This window comes from Notolabrus celidotus, chromosome 6, assembly GCF_009762535.1.
Source record: "Notolabrus celidotus isolate fNotCel1 chromosome 6, fNotCel1.pri, whole genome shotgun sequence".
Taxonomy (NCBI): Eukaryota; Metazoa; Chordata; class Actinopteri; order Labriformes; family Labridae; genus Notolabrus; species Notolabrus celidotus.
In genome coordinates, this window is record NC_048277.1 from 25023347 (window position 1) to 25045235 (window position 21889).

At 39.4% G+C, this 21889-nt stretch overlaps 1 protein-coding gene across 4 annotated transcripts in view; it reads left to right on the forward strand.

The window, feature by feature from the left end:
* LOC117814943 (neuroplastin-like) overlaps positions 1 to 21889 on the forward strand; it is a 40019-nt gene that overhangs the window by 4809 nt on the left and 13321 nt on the right. The window contains exons 2-8 of one of the 4 annotated variants that reach the window (XM_034686532.1): positions 4760 to 4928; positions 5018 to 5112; positions 6860 to 6993; positions 8999 to 9272; positions 10873 to 10894; positions 13085 to 13161; positions 13324 to 14327. In XM_034686532.1, coding sequence (XP_034542423.1) covers positions 4760 to 4928; positions 5018 to 5112; positions 6860 to 6993; positions 8999 to 9272; positions 10873 to 10894; positions 13085 to 13145 — 755 coding nt within the window. In that variant the 3' untranslated portion in view covers positions 13146 to 13161; positions 13324 to 14327. Of the gene's footprint in view, positions 1 to 4759; positions 4929 to 5017; positions 5113 to 6859; positions 6994 to 8998; positions 9273 to 10872; positions 10895 to 13084; positions 13162 to 13323; positions 14328 to 15812; positions 16742 to 19480; positions 20583 to 21889 lie in introns of those variants that run through there. The other 3 variants (XM_034686531.1, XM_034686533.1, XM_034686530.1) reach the window with 3 other exon arrangements.

The window sequence follows — 21889 nt, forward strand, 5'->3', positions numbered from 1 at the left end:
AAACTCCAAACTGAAACGACATCAGCGGCCATTAGTGACATGTTTTAAACATGTAGAGCACAGAGGCATGCAGGGACAGCGCTCCTGGCTCAGCACTTTTGACACATCTAGAGCATCAGAGGTGACAGGAGCTGTCTCTCAGCAATTCCATGTTTGTAGCTGAGGTGTTTGTTTTTTCAGTCCCTGTCATGGTATTTACTGGTGTTTGTGTGCCCTCTGTGTTTACCAGTGAAGCTGTTTGTAGAGGGGTTCTATTTAGAGGCTGCAGATGGAGGTGCTGTAGTGATGGGTAGGGCAATGTTCCTTTAAACGCTAACATTAGAACCTTCATGAACCTAGGATTTATTGCAGGACTGTGGCTCTGGCTGCATCATTTTAAGCGTGTTGTGTTTATGCAGTGTATGATAGTCTGTTTGTGCCTACAGTAAACGTGCTGGTATGTATGATCAGGTTGTGGGATGTACAGCAGAAAAAACATCTGATTGTCTGTCGTGTAATCATCTGCTGATCTATTGGCCGTCTTCCTACTTTGTTGCTGTTGAGTGCTTCTATGGAAACGGAGGGGGTCTATCACCATGCGCCCACACGCTCCCCTGAGACCCGGAGCTGCGGCTTCTATAAATCTCCTCTCAATCTCATGTGCTCGCAATGGTGCCTATAGACCACGCTTATGATTACAAACCCTTCCTCTTCCTTCTACTCCTCCATCTCCTCCTCCTCCTCTCTGTGCAGCCATGATTAATTATTTCAGTTGTATTTGGTTCAGAGAGGAAGACATTTCCAGCCAGTGAAATAAACTGTGGTGTGCTGTATGAGAGGTGACTTTGTTGCACCTGATGCTGTTCTGAGTAGTATGCATATTTTTCATTTAACTGGCAGGATTGCATGAAAATGAAGGTCACTTAGAGGACTTTTGGGTGTGAGCACCATGCGAGCTGGGCACAGTTTTATATGGTGTCATTAATTTGACAAAACCAAGTGAGAGCAGCTCCTGCAAGAACGTCCCAGTAGAATTCAATTAAAGCTTCCTCAGAATAGAAGCAATAAGCGCTCAGGCAGATCTGAGGTCGTCTCATTCTCTGTCTTGTTTGACCAAAAATAGTGAGTGATCCTGATAAATTGATGTTTTCATCATTTTTTGTTTGACTGTATTGTTGTATGAAAGCCCTTTTTTACACTTTCCAGCTTCATGTGTTGTAATTGCAGAGTTTAGTGATCTTCTCTGAAAGAGGATCTAATCTATTTGTGCTTCAGTCAGAAAAAAAACCATTAAAAAGATTTCAACTTCAGCTCTTGGAAACTGTGACAGATACATTTGAACAAATTTAAGGCCATACAGTAGGACTTCACAACAAATTGTAGCTTCATTGTTATCACAACATGGGCATTCAAAATATACAAATTGCACATTTCTGAATTAAAGCTCCTTGGATGAGTTTTTAGCTACTTATGAAAAAGGTTGAAATTTACAATGATGTCTTTTTATGACCTCCAAAACCAAGCGAGCGCATCAGCAACAAGATTGAGAATTTACGTGTCGTAATTTTGAATGCCTGTAACCACTGTGAGGGGGGTACATGTCAGACCTCATGATCGACATCAAACTGAAGAAAAGCCCTTTTTTTAAAAATGTAATCAAACCATATTCAAACTGTGTTAAGCATTTGACAATTAAAAAACATTATACACTTGCAGAGCAAGTTCAGTGAAGAGATGAGTTTTCTTTTGACCATGGGGTGCCAAAAATGCTAAATACAGGAAGTTCCTTACAAGGGCTTTAGTCGCAGAAAAAAAAGGAAATAATTCTCACTCTGCATGTGTACCTATCATTTGGATGAAGTTCTGGGAATAAAGGCCATGCTCTTACATGAAGCTCAAGCTAGCTAGCAGCTACCCTCGGATTCCTTGGTGCTCAATGGAGTTATTTGGCTTGAGGAGGGACATTTAGATAACAGATATTGTGTAAAATTGAAAAACAGCAGACAGGCATAAAAACTGAAATTAAAGCTCATAAGCCCTTGTTAATACCTGCTTATTAATTACACTTTATTTAAGTATTAAAATACTGAATAATGTAATGCACTTAACATATTCTCTTATGTTGCAGGCCTACCTAATAAATTATTATGTGATCATTAAAATTATCCACAGATCATTGAAAACTTCTTGACTTATTTTCAACTGTAGCTCTTTTTAAATCACCTTTTTCTTTATTTATATCACCTTTCGTTTGTTTTAATTTGTCTGTCATTATCTTTACTATTTTTTCATATGCTGTCTCTTCTTTTTCTTTTTCCTGTTTACTTATCTTGACATTTTTTGCCTTTCCATCCCACATCTCTTTTTTGTTTTTTTTGGCCTCATCTCTGGACATGCTTCCCCCTAAAACTCCTCCACAAACACCACCACCACCACCACCACCACCACCAGCGGGCTTTGTGAAATCCCCTCTCTCTGAAACTAAGCTCACAGGAGACACCTTTGAGCTGTATTGTGACGTGGTGGGAAACCCCACCCCAGAAATCCAGTGGTGGTACTCTGAGATCAACCGAGCTGATTCCTTCAGGCAGCTGTGGGACGGCGCCCGTAAGCGCCGGGTGTCAATCAGCACGGCTTATGGTGCCAACGCCGTGAGTGTGTTGGGTGTCTCTCGTCTGACGCTGGATGACTCTGGGACATACGAGTGCAGAGCTAGCAACGACCCACGGCGTAACGACCTGCACCAAAATCCGGCCACCACCTGGATCCGTGCTCAGGCCACGATAACGGTGCTGCAGAGTGAGTGGTCAGTGTAGAGGAAACACCTCCCCACCCACCCTGTTTGCAGCTGAATTTAACACCTGTGTGATTCAGCCTCCCTCAGACCTCCATAGAGGACTCCTAGCTTCCTCTGTGGGTGCCATCCCCCCTTACAGATTTGGAATAAGGAAGAGACACCATCAGCTAGTCATTATAGTTTTAAACCCTTCACCCTGTAGAGCCAAATCCCCTCCTGTCTGTTTCCCCTCTACTTTATTTTGATTCCCTTTTAGCTGTCATCTTCTTATTTCCCTGAACTGACTTTCTTTTTTTTCAGTACCAGCATCATCATTTTATTTACATCATCATCATGGTTGTGATATGTTTTATTTCTTAGGCTCAAAATGTCAAATTAATTTATCTTTAACACCCAAAGTTTTCCAGTATTTAAAATGACTTTTAACAATAGACATAAAATTAAATAACTGTATGAATGCCTAAATGTATTGATTTATTTTATTAGATTAAAATTCATTATTGTGAGACAGATGTATCTAAACCCATGAAACAGCATTCACAAAATTATAGCTACAACTTTAATGTCTGTTCTCACTTTTGCAGCCAAATCTGAATACAATGTTTTGTGCTTACAGTATTTCATAATTTGTACAAGAGTAATTCATCTCGTAATTTTACTCTCTAATCAGTTAAATCCTGGTTAGTAATAAAATATTGCCAATTTATGCTGGTTTTATTCCGGCAATGCTGCCAATAGTATTAAGGTTAAAACAGCATTTTCCAGATTTGAGATTTGGTCAGTGAGTTTATTCACTTCATGAAAAGAGAAATGAAAAGTTACTCTTCTATCTCAGGTTTTGGCTCCATACCAGGTGTCCTGTCCACAAATCTCCTCTTTCAGCTTGTCACACTCAGATTGAGATGTTTACTGGTGTCTACATGTGCAAACGAGATGTAGATAATCAGGATTAAGCAGAATACTCCCAACACTCCACTTAAGATCTACACGGTGTAAAAGCTAATCCAAGTGAGGATTTTTCACAGGTTGATTTTAAACCTGGTTGAAGTATGTTCATGTTGAGCTTCTGTTTTTCTTTGAGGATTTAGAAGTAGATAGCTGTTCCATCTCTTAGAGAAAGGTATAAAGTGGTTGATTGCACCTTAACTTCTTACAGTCATTCTTATTGGCTCTTAACTGTAGGATGTCTTACGTATGAGGGGACTCCGCTTTGGTGCAAAATTACAACTTGTGAATTGAGCTGTAACGGTTTATCTTTGAGACTATTTTAGCATTTAAAGGAATCAACCTTGAGCAAATGTTGAAAGGTTAAACCTTCCTGTTTCTGTCAGAGTGGAGAGAAATATCTGCATCTTCTATGCTGCTTTACATAGAAACACAGGGCGAGATGGCAATTTAATGTAAGTTTATGCCATGGTTACTTTGTTTTTGAGAAGAATAAACATCATGATATAAAATAATCATAACGTCAAATTTAATTATCTTTTATTTTGAAGTTAAAAGTGTCTAGCCTGTATTATATACATTATTTTAAGAGTCATTGTAGCTCTGCCTCACAGGAATTTAAACTCAGAGAATGATAATTTTCACTAAGGTGCACCCTGGGAGATGTAGTTCTACATTACCCTTTTTATCCATATAGTCTTGTACTGTAACTTAGATTCCATCAAGAAGCAGATATTTTGTAATGCAGTGGCTCACCTCAGTTACTGATAACTCAGCTGAGAGAGTTTCATTTCCTGTGCTGAAGTGCTTCTGCTTCCACCTTCAGCTAATGATGCAGAGGATGACTTCTACTTAAGGAACCCTTCATTCCCAAAATAATTCCTCCCACTTCGCAGCTCTATTCCTGCTCTGTATTGTATAAAGTGTGTTGGCTGTGGACTGTCTGAACCCTTTATGTGTTGCTGTTTACATCTCCCCTCACCCACGAGTTCCTGCAAGCATCACTTCTGTCTTCGCTGATCTGTGTCTCTCTTACAGAGCCGTCAATCACCGCCTCTGAGCACACACAACTCCCCGTGGAAGGCGACATGTTCACACTGCAGTGCAACCTGACCAGCGCCCACAGCCTCCACCAGGAGAGCTACTGGATGAAGAACGGGGAGGAGATCCCGGAAACACGTGGCCTGAACAGGAACACCGAGTACAAGTGGGAGTTCACGCAAAGCTTCTGACAGATTTGATGTGTGTATGTGCTAATATCAGAGTTTAGCAGCCTGGTGTGTTTGTGTTCTGCAGGCTGCAAAAACCAAGAGGAGACGACGCTGGGTTGTACATGTGTGTCTACACCTTCGAGACGAGTCCTTCAGCCAACGCCACCATCGAGGTTAAATGTAGGTGTTGATTTGTGAGCTACGGCCTTTTTTTTTGTCACTTTCAAGGCCGCATTAGAAATGTCACAGATGAAAAAAAATATGGCCCGAGTGGCCTTGAGCACTATCGGCCTGTCATGTGACGACCTGTGATTTCAAAGGGCTCTGCTGGCTGCTCAGGGGCAGTCAGCGCCCTTGACACCTCCATCTAACCGATGCCCGGCTCAGTGGTAGCAGATGGTGTCTTGTTTGTCTGATGGCAGAGGGATTACGTCTCAACGGCAAAATCTGGTCAGCCTTTCTGCTGTCACATGCAAAGCTATGGAGGCCAGTTGAATTTTGTGACAGTTTGCTTTTATTTTCTGGGGCATTTCTATTCACCTGGACGATTGACTATATTTTGTGCTAAACTCAAATACATCATTGTATTTGTGTTGTCTTTTCTTACTTTGACATATTACATATACCTTTCACTTTAAGTCAATTTAAGAAAATGAGCTTATATTCAGTATATTTTGATAGCCAAGCACTTGTTTCAGTCATTTTACAATTAAAAAAATCTAAATTCATAGACTAGCTTTTCTTCATCATGAATGGTTACTCACTGGTTATGAAAATGCTCAGAATGTGCAGCACTGTTTCCTATAAGACAGGGGTTCCCAAAGTGTTGTTCGGGATCCCCTGGGGGGTCGGAAGACACAAATGGGGGGTCTTGAGATGTCTTCCAGATTGTTTTTTTTTAAAAGTTATCTAAAAAAAATTGTTTTATTGTTATTATTTGTTTGTTTATTAACCTTGTTTTCTAATGTTTATCGTCCTTTTTGATTGTACTGTTAATTATTATTTCTTTATTATTATTATTATTATAATTATTATTGCGTTTTTTTTCTTTGTTGGTTTTGTATTACTCGTATATAATTTGTTAACTTGTGGTGAAATAAGAAATACTGAAAAAATGCATTAAAAAAATGAATAACAAAAGTTATCTAAAAATAGTAAATCTTACACATTATGGTGAAAAATATCATCAAAAATATTAGCTAACCTTGAATTAAAACCTTGAAAATAGAAAATGTAATGAGTTTTCTGCCTTTCTTTTTGCCAGATGACTCCTAAGTTTAGGGTTAGTGAACAGTTAATTATCAAAAGCATCAGTAGCAGTAGGTTAATTCAAAGGAACAGGAAACACAGACACATGCTCATATAGTTAAGCTAATTTTCTGCAGACCAGCTTAATGAAGCCACATTAAATCACTTTGAGGAACAGTGGGGGTCGCGGGTCTTTGGCATCTATATTTTGGAGGTCGTGGGCTGAAAAGTTTGGGAACCCCTGCTCTAAGATATCAGTTTGCTGCCGCTGTTTTAACACCAGTTATAGAGCCTTTTACCTTTTAACTCTAGAAGGAGCTTTTTGCATTATGATTTAAAGTTACTCTTCATAAAAGCAGTTATTATTATTTCACAATTAGTTTTTGAGCACCGTGAAGCAGCTGTTACTTGCCTAAAAACTGCTCTTAATAAATGTGATGAACTTTTATTAAGAATTTAAATGCAGTATATACAGGGTTTCTTTAGCCTCACTTTTTTCTTGTAGATGAAACATTGGAAAAAGAAGAAAAAACTCAGACCACTTATTTCAATGCGACTAACATGACAATACCTACATTAGTAGAATCCTGCATGCACACAAGACCTGTTCCACCTCCTCATTGAGAATCTCTTGAATGTTTTCTAACCATTCATCTGCTGTTTTGTTATTTTCTTTTAGCTGCCCCTGAAATCACAGGCCACAAGCGCAGTGAGAACAGGAACGAGGGTCAGCGTGCTTTACTGTACTGCAAATCTGTGGGCTATCCTCACCCTGTCTGGACCTGGCGCAAGTTTGACAACGGCCTTTACAGGGTATGTGATATGATCGCACAGTCTCTAGACACTTTGAACTAATTTACATCTTTAACGATCTAATACAAAAGACCTGCTGCAGATAAGCTATCTGGACAAGAATGATGTTGTTATTTGTCAGGAAGGTGATAGTGCAACTTTGTGTTTATTGTTGCAGTTGTAGTCAGTGGGTGGTGTTTAACTGGAGAGCAGAAGAGTGAAACGTGCTTGTTGTATTCTTGTCTTCTGATTAAAGTAAATGAAAGAGATACAAATCAATAATAATCAAATACTCCACTGATTAAACTTCTTATAGAATACATAAAATCTGACATGTTGTGAAGGTAGAATATATGGCTGGGATATCTTATTGGATTGAACAGTTTACAGAGGAACACAGTGAGTTGATGCTGAGTTTGCATTTGACTTAGAAATATTCTAAATACAGAGTCCACAGGTGGAGCAGTTTATCCGCTGTCACCTGTCACATCTAAATTCTGTTTGGTTTTTTTCGCAATGTTGAACCCGAAAGCCTGGACTAGCCAAACTTAATATCAACTTGTTTTTATATTCCATTGTAGAGGATTTTATTAGGGCCACATGAGGAGAAAAAATATATTTCAAGAATGAAGTCGTGAATTTGCCCTTAATCAGAATCAGAATCAGAATCAGAATTAGCTTTATTGGCCAGGTATGCTTGAACACACAAGGAATTTGACTTTGGTAAACTGGGCTCTCTTTGTACAAAGGCATAAGAATAAGGCATACAATAAAAACAAATATAAATATAATAATAATAACATCAACTGTAAACACAAAATAATAACAATATAGGCATAACTAATTTGTTATTTTAAAGATAATTTTAATTTTAATTTTTTATATATATGTTGTAAGATATGCTTATTTTTACCTCTTTAATTTTAATTTTAATTGCTATTAACTTTTTAATAATTGATGCTTTATAGGCACTGTCTACTCTGCTACTGTGACACTTGAATTTCCCCGTTGTTGGACAAGTAAAGGACTATCTTATCTTATCTTATCTTATCTTGAAGGGAATATAGAAACAGGAGTCAACTGCCTGCACTAATATGAGGGATATAGAGCATCTTAATATGTTATACTTTGGTTTCACTTTATAATAACTCTTAATATTTTGTCACTTCATCTCCACATTGTTAGAAGCATCAGGTCTCTGAAAAAATTGTGCAAAAAAAGTTAGCATTATTGGACAGTGCACCACATTCCTCATTTCAGCACAGGCAGGTTGTTTACTTAGAGTACAACTTTATTCTCGTAACATTCTGACTTTGTGCTCCTAAATTTATGACTTTATTCTTGTAAAGTCACGGCTTTATCCTCATCATGATACATTTTTTTCTCAGAATATTTTTCCTCCTTTATTGTGGCCCTGACACTCTGCTGTCGGGCATGATAATAATACTTCACCATAAGACAAAAAAACAAACCTGCTAACGGTTTGTATCTGGTGACTGGCAATTTTATCCAAGTTCAGTTTTCTTCTTACACACACACACACACTTAATGAGAAGATCCACTTAACGTCTTGCAGGCACCAAGCAGAGGGGAAACACGAGCTAAAGTGTTTAAAATCCACTTTGGCTTCAGCTTCCAGGTTTTCTACAGCAGCGTTCTTATCTGCTCTTCCCCTGGATTCTGTACAACACCACATCTTTATGTCACATATATTTATGCTGCTAATACTGAGGGTCAAGAAGAAGTTATTTCATGCAATGTGTTAAACATCAACACAAAGTAATAACTCTGAATATGACACAAATAAAAGTAGAGGAAGGAATAATGGAAGCATTGCAATGTATGTAAACAAAACAGATAGATATAGAAGAAAGCATCCTTGAAGTCCTTTTATTGGTTTTCCTCTATTACTGCACACATTATTTTGTATTGGTTTAAACTTTGACTGAGATGAAAGTAACAAATTCCCTTTTAGACAGTAACCTCCTAACGTTATTTATTAAATGTCTTTCTTCCCCCTGGTCAGGAAATCGACAACTCCTCAGGCCGCTTCTTCGTCAGCAGCAGAGACAACTACACCGAGCTCCACATCATCGAGCTGGACATCGGCCAGGACCCAGGCGAGTACAGCTGTAACGCCACCAACATGATCGGCAGCCGTGAGGAGAAGTCCGTGCTGAGGGTCCGCAGCCACTTGGCCCCCCTGTGGCCTCTCCTTGGGGTGCTGGCTGAGATCATCATCCTGATCGTCATCATCGTGGTTTATGAGAAGCGTAAGAAGCCTGAGGATTTACAAGACGGTGAGTCACCAGCATTTTTATTATTCTGCTGTTTGAAATATATCTGAGGGGCAAACAGTTTTGAAATGGATCTGCTCCTGTGGAGTCTGTCTGCTTTTGAAAACCTTTGTCAGTGTGGTGACTTTAAAAGGAGGCACACTTTCTTCTCAGTGTGCGCTGAAGTCATCCCTTCACCACAGACACCAGCAGGGTCACTTGACACTGTTGCTCTGCCTGTGCTCAATAATTCAGTCTGGCAAGGTTGACCCAACAAGCAGACACTGTTGCAGGAGGTCACACCTTGTCAGGACAGTTTCATACATTTAATATTCATTAGGAATATGATACTGCAGTGTTGAGGAGGTGGACACTTTCAATTATTAACAGCTTTTCTGGGACCTTGTGCCGTCCCCAAGCTGCTGCAAACTTAATCCACAAGACACATCACTTAGCTCTATAACCTGCGCATACCATCCTGGGACTTTCTGATACTACGGAGTACTTCATTTTCAGGGGACTAGCTATATCATAAATTATGCATTAATGGTATTTGGGCGACCTTTCCCTTTCAAACGGAATTTTGATGTCGTCTCGTGCTGATTAGATGCAGCGTGCAGCGGATGACTGACAGCTCCGAGCTGTCAGTGACACTGCAAGGCAACAAATAGTCATTACAGTTCAACACATGATCACAAATGAAGTGTTGCAGATTTTTTATCCGAGGGTTTTCAGTCACCTTGAGAATCCTCACAGTCTCACAAACTGGTTGTTGGACTGCGTGAGTCATGCAGCAAATTCTTGCATGAAATGTTAATAATTTATTATTTTCCTTGCATTGCTATAAATGAGGTTAGCTTTGGATGTTGAATATTTGAAAGGATTGTTGTAATATCTTCCTTCCACCCCTCCCTTCCCCCTTACTTTTAATTGCATAACCTAAAAATTGTTGTGGTAAGTGTGAGACTCTGCATGCTTCATGAATTTCAATAAGCATTCAGCCTCATCTTCCTCCAGTTCACAGCACACCATGCACTTCTGTTTGCCAACATCAGTGTCAAGAGCAGTTCAGGATTTTCAGTTTTTCTGTTACCAACAAAAATGTTATTTATATGCATCGCACTTTAAGCGTTTTTTAGAAGGCATGTGAGTGAATTTTTGTCTTGCTGAATATTTAGTGACTGTATTACCTTCAGTAGAGCTGATATGAACCAAGCTGCTTCTCACTAATCTCCGAATGAACAGCTGTTCTTTGTGAGCTCTGCATGATATCAGTATGTTGTTATTTGATTTTTGTCTGTTTGTGACGTCCTTACTTGCTTGTCTGTTTATTTGAATGTGGTGTCGTGCTGCATGTAACCACATTCAGAGTGTTTGTGAGCTACTCCATGTTTGACTTTTTTGTAAATACTTTTGTGCGGCTACGTTTTCATCCCATCTCATAGTTAAATCATAAACACAAGTTTTTAAAAACCTGTTTCACCATGTTTCAGTTACAGATGTTGTTCCATTTTCCGTTTGTTGATGCTGTGACTCTCATTACTTCATCCACGTCTGCAACGTCCCTGCGATAATTGTCTTTTTTTGTTTGATCATTTCTCCGTATTTTTCCTCATTGCTTCAGATGATGACCCAGCTGGACCAGTGTAAGTATCAACGTTGTACCTCTCATACTTTATACCTGTTTTAGTTGTTTGTGTGTTTTTGTTGTAGTATATCAATATATTTAATTCATGACTGTCTTATGAGCACAGTTTTCCTGAAATCTGGGTCACAAATGACTCCACATGTTGCATGTGGGCTTCATAGTGTCTAAATAAACTAGAGGGTAAAGTCTAAACAAGTTCACTCATCTGTTCAGCATATGATGAGGTAACTTAAGGCCCTATTATGAATTTAAAGCCACTGTGAGGAGTTTCGATTGGGGAATGACACGGACAAAAATTACAATGATGCCTTGGACTGACCTTTTTTTAAAAATTTAATTTACAACTTTCACAGCTTAGTTTTAAAGTGAGTGATACATTTAACTGTTAATAGACAAAAGGGTGATATTATGTGTCTGAAACACAACCTGGTCAAGAATTAGGACATATCACTCAGTCCACAGGGGGCGCCACAACCGTCACAGACAGAAAGTTCCTCACAGGAGCTTTAAGTCCCCCTATTCTCATTGATAAGCTGTAATAAAGCTGTAATAAATAGTTTATGATACAGTTTGATAAGAGATGCGTGATACAAAATTTGACTGCAAAAATAAATACCTATAATATATATGTATATCCCACAGTATATCCTCTCAAGTTTTATGCTTGTAACCGATATGAGAGCTGATATTTCCAGATTTTTGTATTTTAAAGACAAGTCCATAACCAGTTCTTTATGCATGCCTGAAGATAAGAAAGTCTTAAGTGTAGTGAGCAGAGGTTCATGATTTAATATTCTATAGCTCTCAGGAAACTTGCAGAACAAAAATAGCAAACTGTGTTTGTGCTGTCTTCCACTTAAACTGCAAAAAATAATCTCATTCCTTGAGTCTCTCATGCCAGAATACTTCAAACAAAGAAGTCAGAGCATGCTCTGCAAAAGAGATAATCTCAGGGCTTCATTTGTTTGGAAAAAGACCCTTTTATGATGTCAAAGGTGCACATCTGACAACATGTATGGTGATGCAAGTATAGCTGTGTTTGTTTTGTATTAGGCAGTAGTTTTTCTCCATTATAGGTTGCGCATTCAAAGCTACTGTGCAGTTTTGAACAGTTTGGATTGAAAGATTTGTAAACACCTGGAACTTCTCCTGATGTTTAGACAGGAACGTGGGAAAAATAAAAAAAAACTTCAAATAAATCAGAAGAAAGTGTTGTATTTGAAGTGGCTCACCACAACTTATAAAGCAGATAACGAACCATAATTTAATGCTATTTGCCATGTACAAATTAGTGGAGTTGCTAATTTAGTTTTTTCAAGACATTACTGTGACTTGTTCAAAACTGTAACTCTACCCAGGTAACTTCCTCTGCAGTGAAAAAGATAAGTAGAATTTGTGTTCAGGTAATCAGCTGTTTACTTTCAGGTAGACTGTAAAGAACTGCAGTCTTTACTGCCATCACTGAGTAAAGAGGATTCTTCTGTTAACACTGACTTGTTAGGGATAAGAAGTGCTACCCCTGTGTGAAACCAGGGGCATGTATTAAGTCATTTTGATTACACACTGGCATTGCATAAAAGGATGATTTATTTATTTATTTTTAAAGTTATATTTTTTGGCCTTTTTGCCTTTATTTGATAGGACAGTGAAGAAAGACAGGAAATGTGGGGAGTAGAGGGCGGGGAAATGGTCGACAAGCCGGGAATCGAGCCGGCGACCCCTGGGACGAGGACTATAGCCTCTGTATGTGGGGTGCTTAGACCACTAGGCCACCAGCACCCCTAAAGGGTTTATGGTTTATTGTTTATGGTTTATTTTTTTTATTTTTTTATTTATTTTTTGGCCCTTTTGCCTTTATTTGATAGGACAACTGAAGAGAGACAGGAATTTGGGGAGTAGAGAGCGGGGGAAGACATGCAGGAAATGGTCGACCGGCCAGCAATTGAACCGGCGACCCCTGCAACGAGGACTGTAGCCTCTGTATGTTGGGCGCTTAGACCGCTAGGCCACCAGCTCCCCAAAAAGGATGATTTTAAAGCAGTTTTAACTGAACATTGATCCGTTTTTAGAATGTGGATGAAGACACTTAATCAATAAACTGAAAATCAATTGATAAGATATTTGACCACTAATAATCACATTGTTTATTCAGGCAGTGAACTGATATGTTGTTTCCCTCCTGTTTAAGGAAAACCAATTCTACCAACAACCACAAAGACAAGAATCTCCGCCAGAGGAATACAAACTGAGCAGCCTGTCTGCTGAGTAAGTCATCAGTTATTAAGAGATGGTCGTTGGTAAATATGTATTACACGCCTGTGGTCACAAATTACACAATGACCTACCTTGTGAAATTATCACTGAAAGCTCTTGACAACCAGAGGAAACAGATAAACGTGCCCGCTGATGAGCCTTTTTTCTCTGCAGGTGTCATCCAACATGTATTGACCACATGAAGGTAAACAAGCGGAATCCATACCAGTTGTTAATAGGATTTATCTGCCATTCAAAGTATGCTCGTGGAGGAGTAAATTGAGGCATGCCTTATGATTTTGTTGTGTGAGGGTGCGAGTTGAAGGACGTGCTCAAACATTATGGAATTGTTAACATAATAACCATTGTTGCTGCATGCCGGTGTTGACGTTTATGATTTGACATTTATCCATTGATTTAACATTTCTACTACTTCTAAAAATAATGCATGCAAGATGTTGACCTTCTGTTTGAAGGCAGAGATGTTTTGTTCTTGTTTTTTTTTTGTTTTTTTTGGTTGCTCTTTCCTCTGAGAGCAGCTTCATGTAGATAATCTGTGTGCAAAAACAAAACTTGGCAATGTAAAAGAAAATGCCACCATAATCTGGTATGACAGCTGTGTATAGTTTTATCATTCCGCTGCATACCATTTTCTAAGTTTTATCATTTTATCAGACTATATTTATTACATTTAAGGGCTTTGCAATGTCCCTCTAATACATTTGGTTAAGGTTAACCTTACTGTATGTATGTACTGTATGTGTTAAATCACTATAACTATGTATCAGATCACCATTAATATAAAGACTATTCATATGATATGATGCACTTAAATGTTGAGAATAACAAAAACCTGTATAAACCTACTTTAGGAGATCTGTACTAATCATTAAACATATTGTTTTATAAGTATGTGTATTGTACAGCATGGCTATTATCCTATGCAATTATTATCCATATCAATATATTGAAAACCATTGCAGCTTTTGATTTCTCTGTGACAAAGCTTTAAACTAGTAGGATCACCGTAGAGCGCTGATGGCATTCTGCACAGCTGCATGAATTCTCTCCAGCTGACGTGGGAGGCAGAGAAAAGATGCCCACGTCAGGACTGACACATGTGAAGCAATTGCAAGATCGCAACTAATTTTTAAGAATAAATATCTGGAAAAAAACAACATGTTGCCTGCTGAGTTGATTTCTTTGCAAAGTTGCACACAAGATGAAAACACACAGGTGATTTGAGTGTAGGGAAATAAGAGCATGTGGAGAACAGCACCCTCTAGTGATAGTTTGAGTGACTTACAGCAAACACATGCAACATGATGATGGACTTAGAACATCAGAGCAACAACGACCATTTATACATCTTCATTTGATGAGCAAAATTCCTCAAACTGTCCTAAAAAAACATCATCTTGTGGCTGCGTTTGAGTACTCTGCCTGCATTGATCGTTATAAACAGCCTCTTAAGAAAACCTGGGCTTACTCACAGTCTTTGCACAATAATCAGTGAGCATTAAAAGGCAACACCACTCCAACAGAGACCCTCAATTCAAAGAATAACACCAAGCTGTTTTTACTCTGTGTATACTGTTGACATATTTTTCTTTCTGTTGATTTTGATGTATCATAATAAGTGAGGAGTTAATTAAAGGAAAATGACATCATGTCTGTAACATTTTTTTTTTAAGTTATAGGGGTTTCAAACAACCGGAGAAAGACTTAGGAATCTACAAAGACAGAAAAATAAGGCTTCTTTCAGGATATTTGCAGAGTCTAAACTCTTAAATTTGACAGTTTTCCACCAAAAACATCAACTCTCGAAAAATGCTCTGGAGCATAAAAGGATGATGTAACTGTGAATATAGCTTAAAAATAGAAGTTTCCGCAGTAAGGAAACAATTTGGAACAGTTTCAGCATAAATGTGTCTTGACTTTCTGCTTGCTCTTGCCCCATCGCATGCAGCTGGTGCCATTTTTTTTCTCTCAGCCCTGTCCCTCAGTCTCAGTCTGCTGATGACACATGAGGATTTTGAATTTTGCATCAGTCATTTTAAAAGTCTTCCTCAAAGCACAGACCTATGAGTGAAGAACTACTAATCATGAGTAGCTATAGTGTGATCATAGTGGGATTGTAGTCCAGGTAGCACCTGCTATATGGAGCTGTGTGTAATGATGGAAACAGATCCGGTCCATATAAAAGTTAGACTCTTAGTAAATCATCCTAGCAGGTGCAGTATTGTTACAAACTGTGTGCAGTCTCCCTATTTTGAGGTTTTAATACGGTTATTAGAAATATTTAATGTTGCAAAAAGATTATCCTATAGCAATGCCTCTTTAAAACGGTTTCAGAATATTCAGATCATGGTTTTCATAGCTGCGCCTAAAAATGAGGAGTCTTTTTCTTCTTCTGTTCATTATTCTGGGCAGCAAATTCAACTAGTTTGGAGGGAAAATGCAGCAGAGCAGCAGAGGGGGGCAGTATTTCATTGTGCCTGCTGGTTGGGAACAATACAAGTAGAAGCAGTCTGGGCTCATTGGTCGGCCCTGTGCAACATTTCCACTGAAGTTTTTAAACACTGGAAATCAAGATAATACTTCATAGTTTTTTTAATATTTTTTAATTCATATTTTTTGGCATTTTCGCCTTTAATGGACAGGACAGCTGAAGAGAGACAGGAAACGTGGGGAGCAGAGAATGGAGAAGGACATGCACGAATGGTCAAGGCTGGAATCGAACCTGTGACCTCTGCGACAAGGACTACAGCCTCTGTGTATGGGGCACACGTCTACACTGCTAGGCCAACGATGCCACTTATGCTTCATCATTAATATAACTTTATCCTTGCTGCTAAGAATACTTCATTGAGACACCTTAACTTTTTTCAGGACATACTCTAAAGTCCATGTCCTTGTTTGACACCTGCCTTGAGAGGGACCAATATAGTCTAAGACACGGTGCAAAGCCGTGTGGTGCTTTATTTATCCATTCATTCATTTTTATCTAGATTCAGCCAAACCTCCATCCTTTCTATGACAAAATTACAGTGGATACAAATGACAAAAATAGAGAACCCAACCACAGGGTTTTCCTGCGTGCAAACATGGAGAGTGATGACTGGAGTGGACTAAATATGGCACATAGTGTGAAATTTGTATCAGGACAGTTCATGATCAGGAGACTGAAAAACTCAAAGCGATGACAACAACATGTTGTCATGAGATCTGCTAGAAGGATTATAAATGAAAAAGGACAAAAGGATCGGCAGGAGCTGCAGTGAGGACAGAAAAGCTCTTTATGAAACATGTTTTATTTACTTCAGTCGTGTTCTTTTCATTTCACACCATATCTACCATATCGTCGCAGAAACCTTGGATCTCCAAAGCTTCCACTTTCCAGAAAGTAGGTTTTAATGTAACTACACTGCATAAGATTCAACCACAGGTGTTTTGTTTTTTTCTATTCTTTCATCTGTTACATTTAAGAAAGACTGACAGAAATGAAGGAAGATCAATAGCAGTGATTAATGGAAAAATATTAAAATGATTAAATATGGAGGTACAAAGTTTCTGCCTGACAGCAACGATATTTAACATACACATAAATAAAACATTTTAAAGATGTGTGTTCTGTCTTATCTTGAGCTCTGAGATATCACTGAATATAATTAGTTTACTACTTCACTGTATCATCAAGAAACATTTTGGCAGGAACAAACTGTTCAACTCTCCCTGTCCTGTGGAATAACCACTTACAAAATCCCTGCAGTGTAAATCACTTCAGTGAAGTTTGTATTAAATCATCCCACAGTAATGAAACCAGCAGCTGCCGACAACCATTCACTAAATGAATGTTGGTCTGTGTCAGAGAGGTGTTTCATCACTTCTCTACATGACTGAAAATGTGTTCTCCAGGGAATAAAAATGAAACAGTAGACTGTGAGAGTATTCATGCTCCTGCAACAATACAGGGAGTTGCCTACATTTTATAAGAATATATCTCCTTTATACAGCTTTCTATGAAGTGCACATGCCTTTAAATTTTTTTCTTTGGGAATGAATAAAGTGATTCAGATTTAAGTAAAAGTGAATGGGATTGATAGAATAGGTGGCAGAATATGTCCCAGCACAATGTTTTATCTCAGTGTAGAAATGTTCAAACAAATCGTATCAGGAATGAGAGCTGAGCTTTATTTACACTGACTTCTCTGCATTGTCGAGCTGTAACTTCAAGAGTTCATCTTTAAAGTGTGGTGTGTAGAAATGGGATTACTTAGCAACATATGGCAGTCGGATTCTAGATTGAAATGCTCCCTTGCTCACCCCTTCAATCGATGAAGCGACAGTGGCCTTGTAGGACAAGAAGCTCCTGTATGAATGCCATTTGTCAAGTTTTATACCAACTTCAACATTATTTTTTTTGTTGCACAAAACTACTCTCTCTACTTCTTCATCCTCCATCCGGTGCATTTCACACGACAACTCACTAAATGCAAAAATGTGAATGCTACTAGTTTGTCCATTCTGGGCTTCAGTAGATGGCCTATGTGGAAGGGGACCTGTTCATATTTAGATACAAAAGGCTCATTCTAAATTAAAGAAAACAAAACAATACACTCATTTAAACATACCAATATGTTCTGCTAACTGTTGCTAAATACTACACTGCACATTTAAAGCTCCTGTTAGAAGTTTTTAGCTGGTGATGAAATAAACTGAGATGAATACCTCTGTATCTTTTTGACCCACAAAAGAAAACGAAACCACCAGAAACAAAATGTTATATCTCTATGTAGTTATTTTAAATCCCTGAAACCACTTCCAGGGGGGTAGGTGTCAGATAAAGTAAATGACATTACCTGGCCAAAGTGGCTCTCCTGTTTAAACTTCCCACATCAAAGATTTATGGTGAGTGATACATTTGGTTGTGTTAAGAGTAAAGGTTGATTTATTTTTGGTCATTAAACCCTGCTTACACATCAGCAAGTGAGTTGAGATATTGCTTTGTCTATAGGTGGCACAAAAATCAACTCAAACAGAAAGTTCCTCAAAGTAGCTTTATGATGTGGGAATTACTACATTTTCCTTTTATTTCTATGATTCTAAAATGATTTTTAAATACGTATTTATACTGTTGTTGTTATAAAGATGTATTTAATGCATATTAGAATTGTCTACAATGACATGAAATGTGTATCTCTGATGCAGTATTGAGTTCTACACACATGCAACTGTCGGTGTTCCTAATAGCTTCCAATACAGACCTTAAAACCCTCCTGTTTTGTTCGTTTCTCTGGAACATCAATAATGTTCCTGGGTCAATTTGACCCGGGGGCATATTCAATTATCCAAAAGGGTCAGAACCCGAAATAATCCCAGTACACCTTTTTGTAAAACCTAATTCTTCATTCCATTACTGACCGTTTAAATCAAGATTTAGTCCATTGGTGTTCTTTAACTCTCACAGATCATGGTTCAATGAGGATAACTCACTCGTTTTTCATTAAAATTAATGTTAAACTTTTTTTATGTACATTGGAAAGCCCTAAATATAAATACAATAGTTTGACATGACTTAGATTTTTGTTTATTTTATTTTACAACTTGATTTTTTTTTTATGAAGAAATGATGTTGATAAATTAATACCACACCTCTTCTCACATGCTGCCCAGATTTGTATGCTGCATTTAGCTGGTATTGCCTAAAATAGACTTTTAAAAGGGTCAATTTGACCCGCAACATAACAGGAGGGTTCAGAAAATATACGTATTTACATTTATGGAACACAAAAACTGCGATGGACGAAATACTTCCAATGCTTTTGTGTTGAATTATTGTGGTATTTATGGAATCTGAACAATTGTGAGACTTTCTCTGTCTAGTTTTCCTCAATAAATTACGATGTCAAAAATCAGTGGAACAACTTAAAGGCTTAAGAAATTGGGTCTCTATAAAAGTGTTCACAGGGCCACATATATGGGCTTTATAGACGGTGTTTGTCAGTTTGTCAAAGTACTTCTTCATAAATCGTCTGGCATGAGTTTGGCACAACATCGTTCCTTCTCCTCCAGGCCTGTCGACACGAACATGAGGCTCTGTGCCATCATCGCTTTTTCTCCCAACTAGTTGACTGTCAACTCCAAGGCTGCCTCGCATCCTTGAATCATCCTTTTCCGCGTGTCCTGACGGGGCGGGGTGAGCGCGTGTGCCTCCCTGGCTCCTATGGCAACCCAATAGATAAGCTCCATCGATATTCACGTTATTAGAAAGGGGTAGGGGGGGGGGGACTGATGGATCTGTGATGTCAGCGCTCTTTGAATGCAGCAGCCGGCCGCGTGCGTGTGTGTCACCACCTTGCACTGACAGAGAGCTCGGATATTTTGGGGAGGTGGAGACGCTGCTTTGTCATTGAGGAGCTCAGCAGCAGCAGCAGCAGCAGCAGCAGCAGCGTTATTCTCCCACTCTGGCACGTCCGCCGCTCAGCATGCTGCATCCTGATGCGCTCTCGTCTGCACGCTGTGGGGTTACCTGGATTAACATGCGTTTCCCGTCAACCGCTTCTAAATGACCGTCGGATTGTTGACGCATTTCAATGGTTGAACCGGGGATGAGAGGCACGTCCCAAGTGTCAGAGAAGATACAACCTGTCCTGCGGATGCGCCGTCACTGTTTTGCCTCCAGCAGCACCCCAAGTGTGTTAGATTCATGATTCATCCCTCTGTTTGTACGGGCTATCCTTAGAGCGCGTCTCCTCTGCTTTTTTCACAATGGAAAGATTTCAGTCATCCATGCGCAAACGTCTCTACAGCCTGCCGCAAAACATTGGGCAAAAACCCTTTGTGATTGACGATGGAGACAACGGCGACAAGGACACCAAGAGGAAAAGTATTCGGCTAAAACATTTGTCCTCTCCGTCTCCTGCGAGCAGCTGCAGGAGCATTGAAGAGGCCAGGAGTGAAGACCTAGACAGGGACAGGGATGTGATTGTGAAGACCAACTTGAACGGGGACTGCCGCTTATTCAGGGGCAGCATCTCCTCCATCACCGGGCGGCATGCTCCCGGGTCAGACCCAGCGGAGCAGCGGCGCCTCATTCCCGAAGCTGACGCTGGAGTCAGTGAGAGTTTCCCCGGTGAGCGCGGCCCCGGGGCCCAGCAGCGGGGAGCGGGGGGTCTAAGCGGTGCAACCGGGCAAGCGTCTACGTTTGACCAGTCAAGTTTCATCAAGTTGGAGGGGACTGAGCAGATTATACCTGAGGACGACCGGCTGTACCAAGCTGGCTTCATGCACCGGCAGTTTGGAGCGATGCTCCAACCGGGAGTCAACAAGTTCTCCCTGCGGATGTTGGGGAGTGAAAGGGCCGTGGAGCACGAGAGGGAGCGAGTAAAGTCTGCTGGCTTCTGGATAATCCACCCGTACAGTGATTTTAGGTAATATGTGCGCACAAAATATTAATTTTCATGCAGATGTGTCTTCGAGCTGTCACACATTTCTTCATGTCTTATCATTTCATCTTGATTCTGAATAAATTGTTGCAAAATACAATAAGATCAGAGCAAACTTATACCAGAAATACACAGATTATCTTCTATATGCCAGCAGTGTTTTTTTTGCTATGATCACTGTGATGATATTATGATAACATGATAATCAGGAGTGTTAGTCCATGCAGAATATCATAAGCTGTATGTGCCTCAGTAATCCATACACACCTTGACTAGATAAATGGCTTCATTTCTGCATCTGATCTCTTTCCATAGACTTAAATTCTCTGCAGGTCTTTCTCACATGGAAACATTTAATGTATGTAAAGGAGTTTTCTGGCATATGAAATCCTCTTATAAGCACAATGACAGCTGCATTCTTTCAAACATATGGATGTACAATAAGTCGCTCTTTTGTTTGCCTGCAGAGAGAAGTGTGCATGCATACAGGCTCGTTTACACAAGAATAGGGTGTATGATAACCCAAGCAGCCAGATTTCTGCACAGTTTCCTCCATCTATAAATAAAATTGTGCACCAAACTCCTGTAATTCCCTAATTTAGCAGCCATGCATGCATGCACGCTCTACATTTCATCGCATGCTGCATACAAACCAATGCTCTGTTCATCACCGCCATCAAGCCTTTTTCATGACATTTAACCTTGAGGCTCACTGTCATCATATTTTCACCGGCCAGTTGTACGCCAATGTGTGTCACTGCAGTTTTTTTCCACTCATCTGAATTACACTTTTTTTTTTTATCATTTAGCCAGGGCAGTGGATTACAGAGAGTGCAGCAGGGGCTTGGAAATGGGGTAATCAAAATAGGGTAACATGACCATTCAAGATATTAGAAGCACACATCAGTGCAGATTATTACAGTACAATTAGTCTAATGGAGCAGAGAGGGTGTGGACAGGGAGGGGACACACCACCAAATACAGGGAGAGAAAGACAGAAAGAGAGATTGAAATAAAATGATGTGAGGAATCAGGGCGCCCAGCTGTTGACTCTGAGGTGTCATCACTTCATGTTGCTTTGGGTCACACTTTTGAGCAGGAGACAGGGTTTTATGTGTCCTGCGTTCGCTTCCTAAGGTGAACTTTTTACCCTGCAGATCTTATTTCAAGAACCAGGTGGAAACCCTTGCACTTTAAAGAGTATTTGGGTGTTCTTTGGCTTATGGGACACCGTTGAATCCAATCTTAATCCTGCAAAAAGTCAACTCCTCTCCCAGAAATTTTTACCAGTT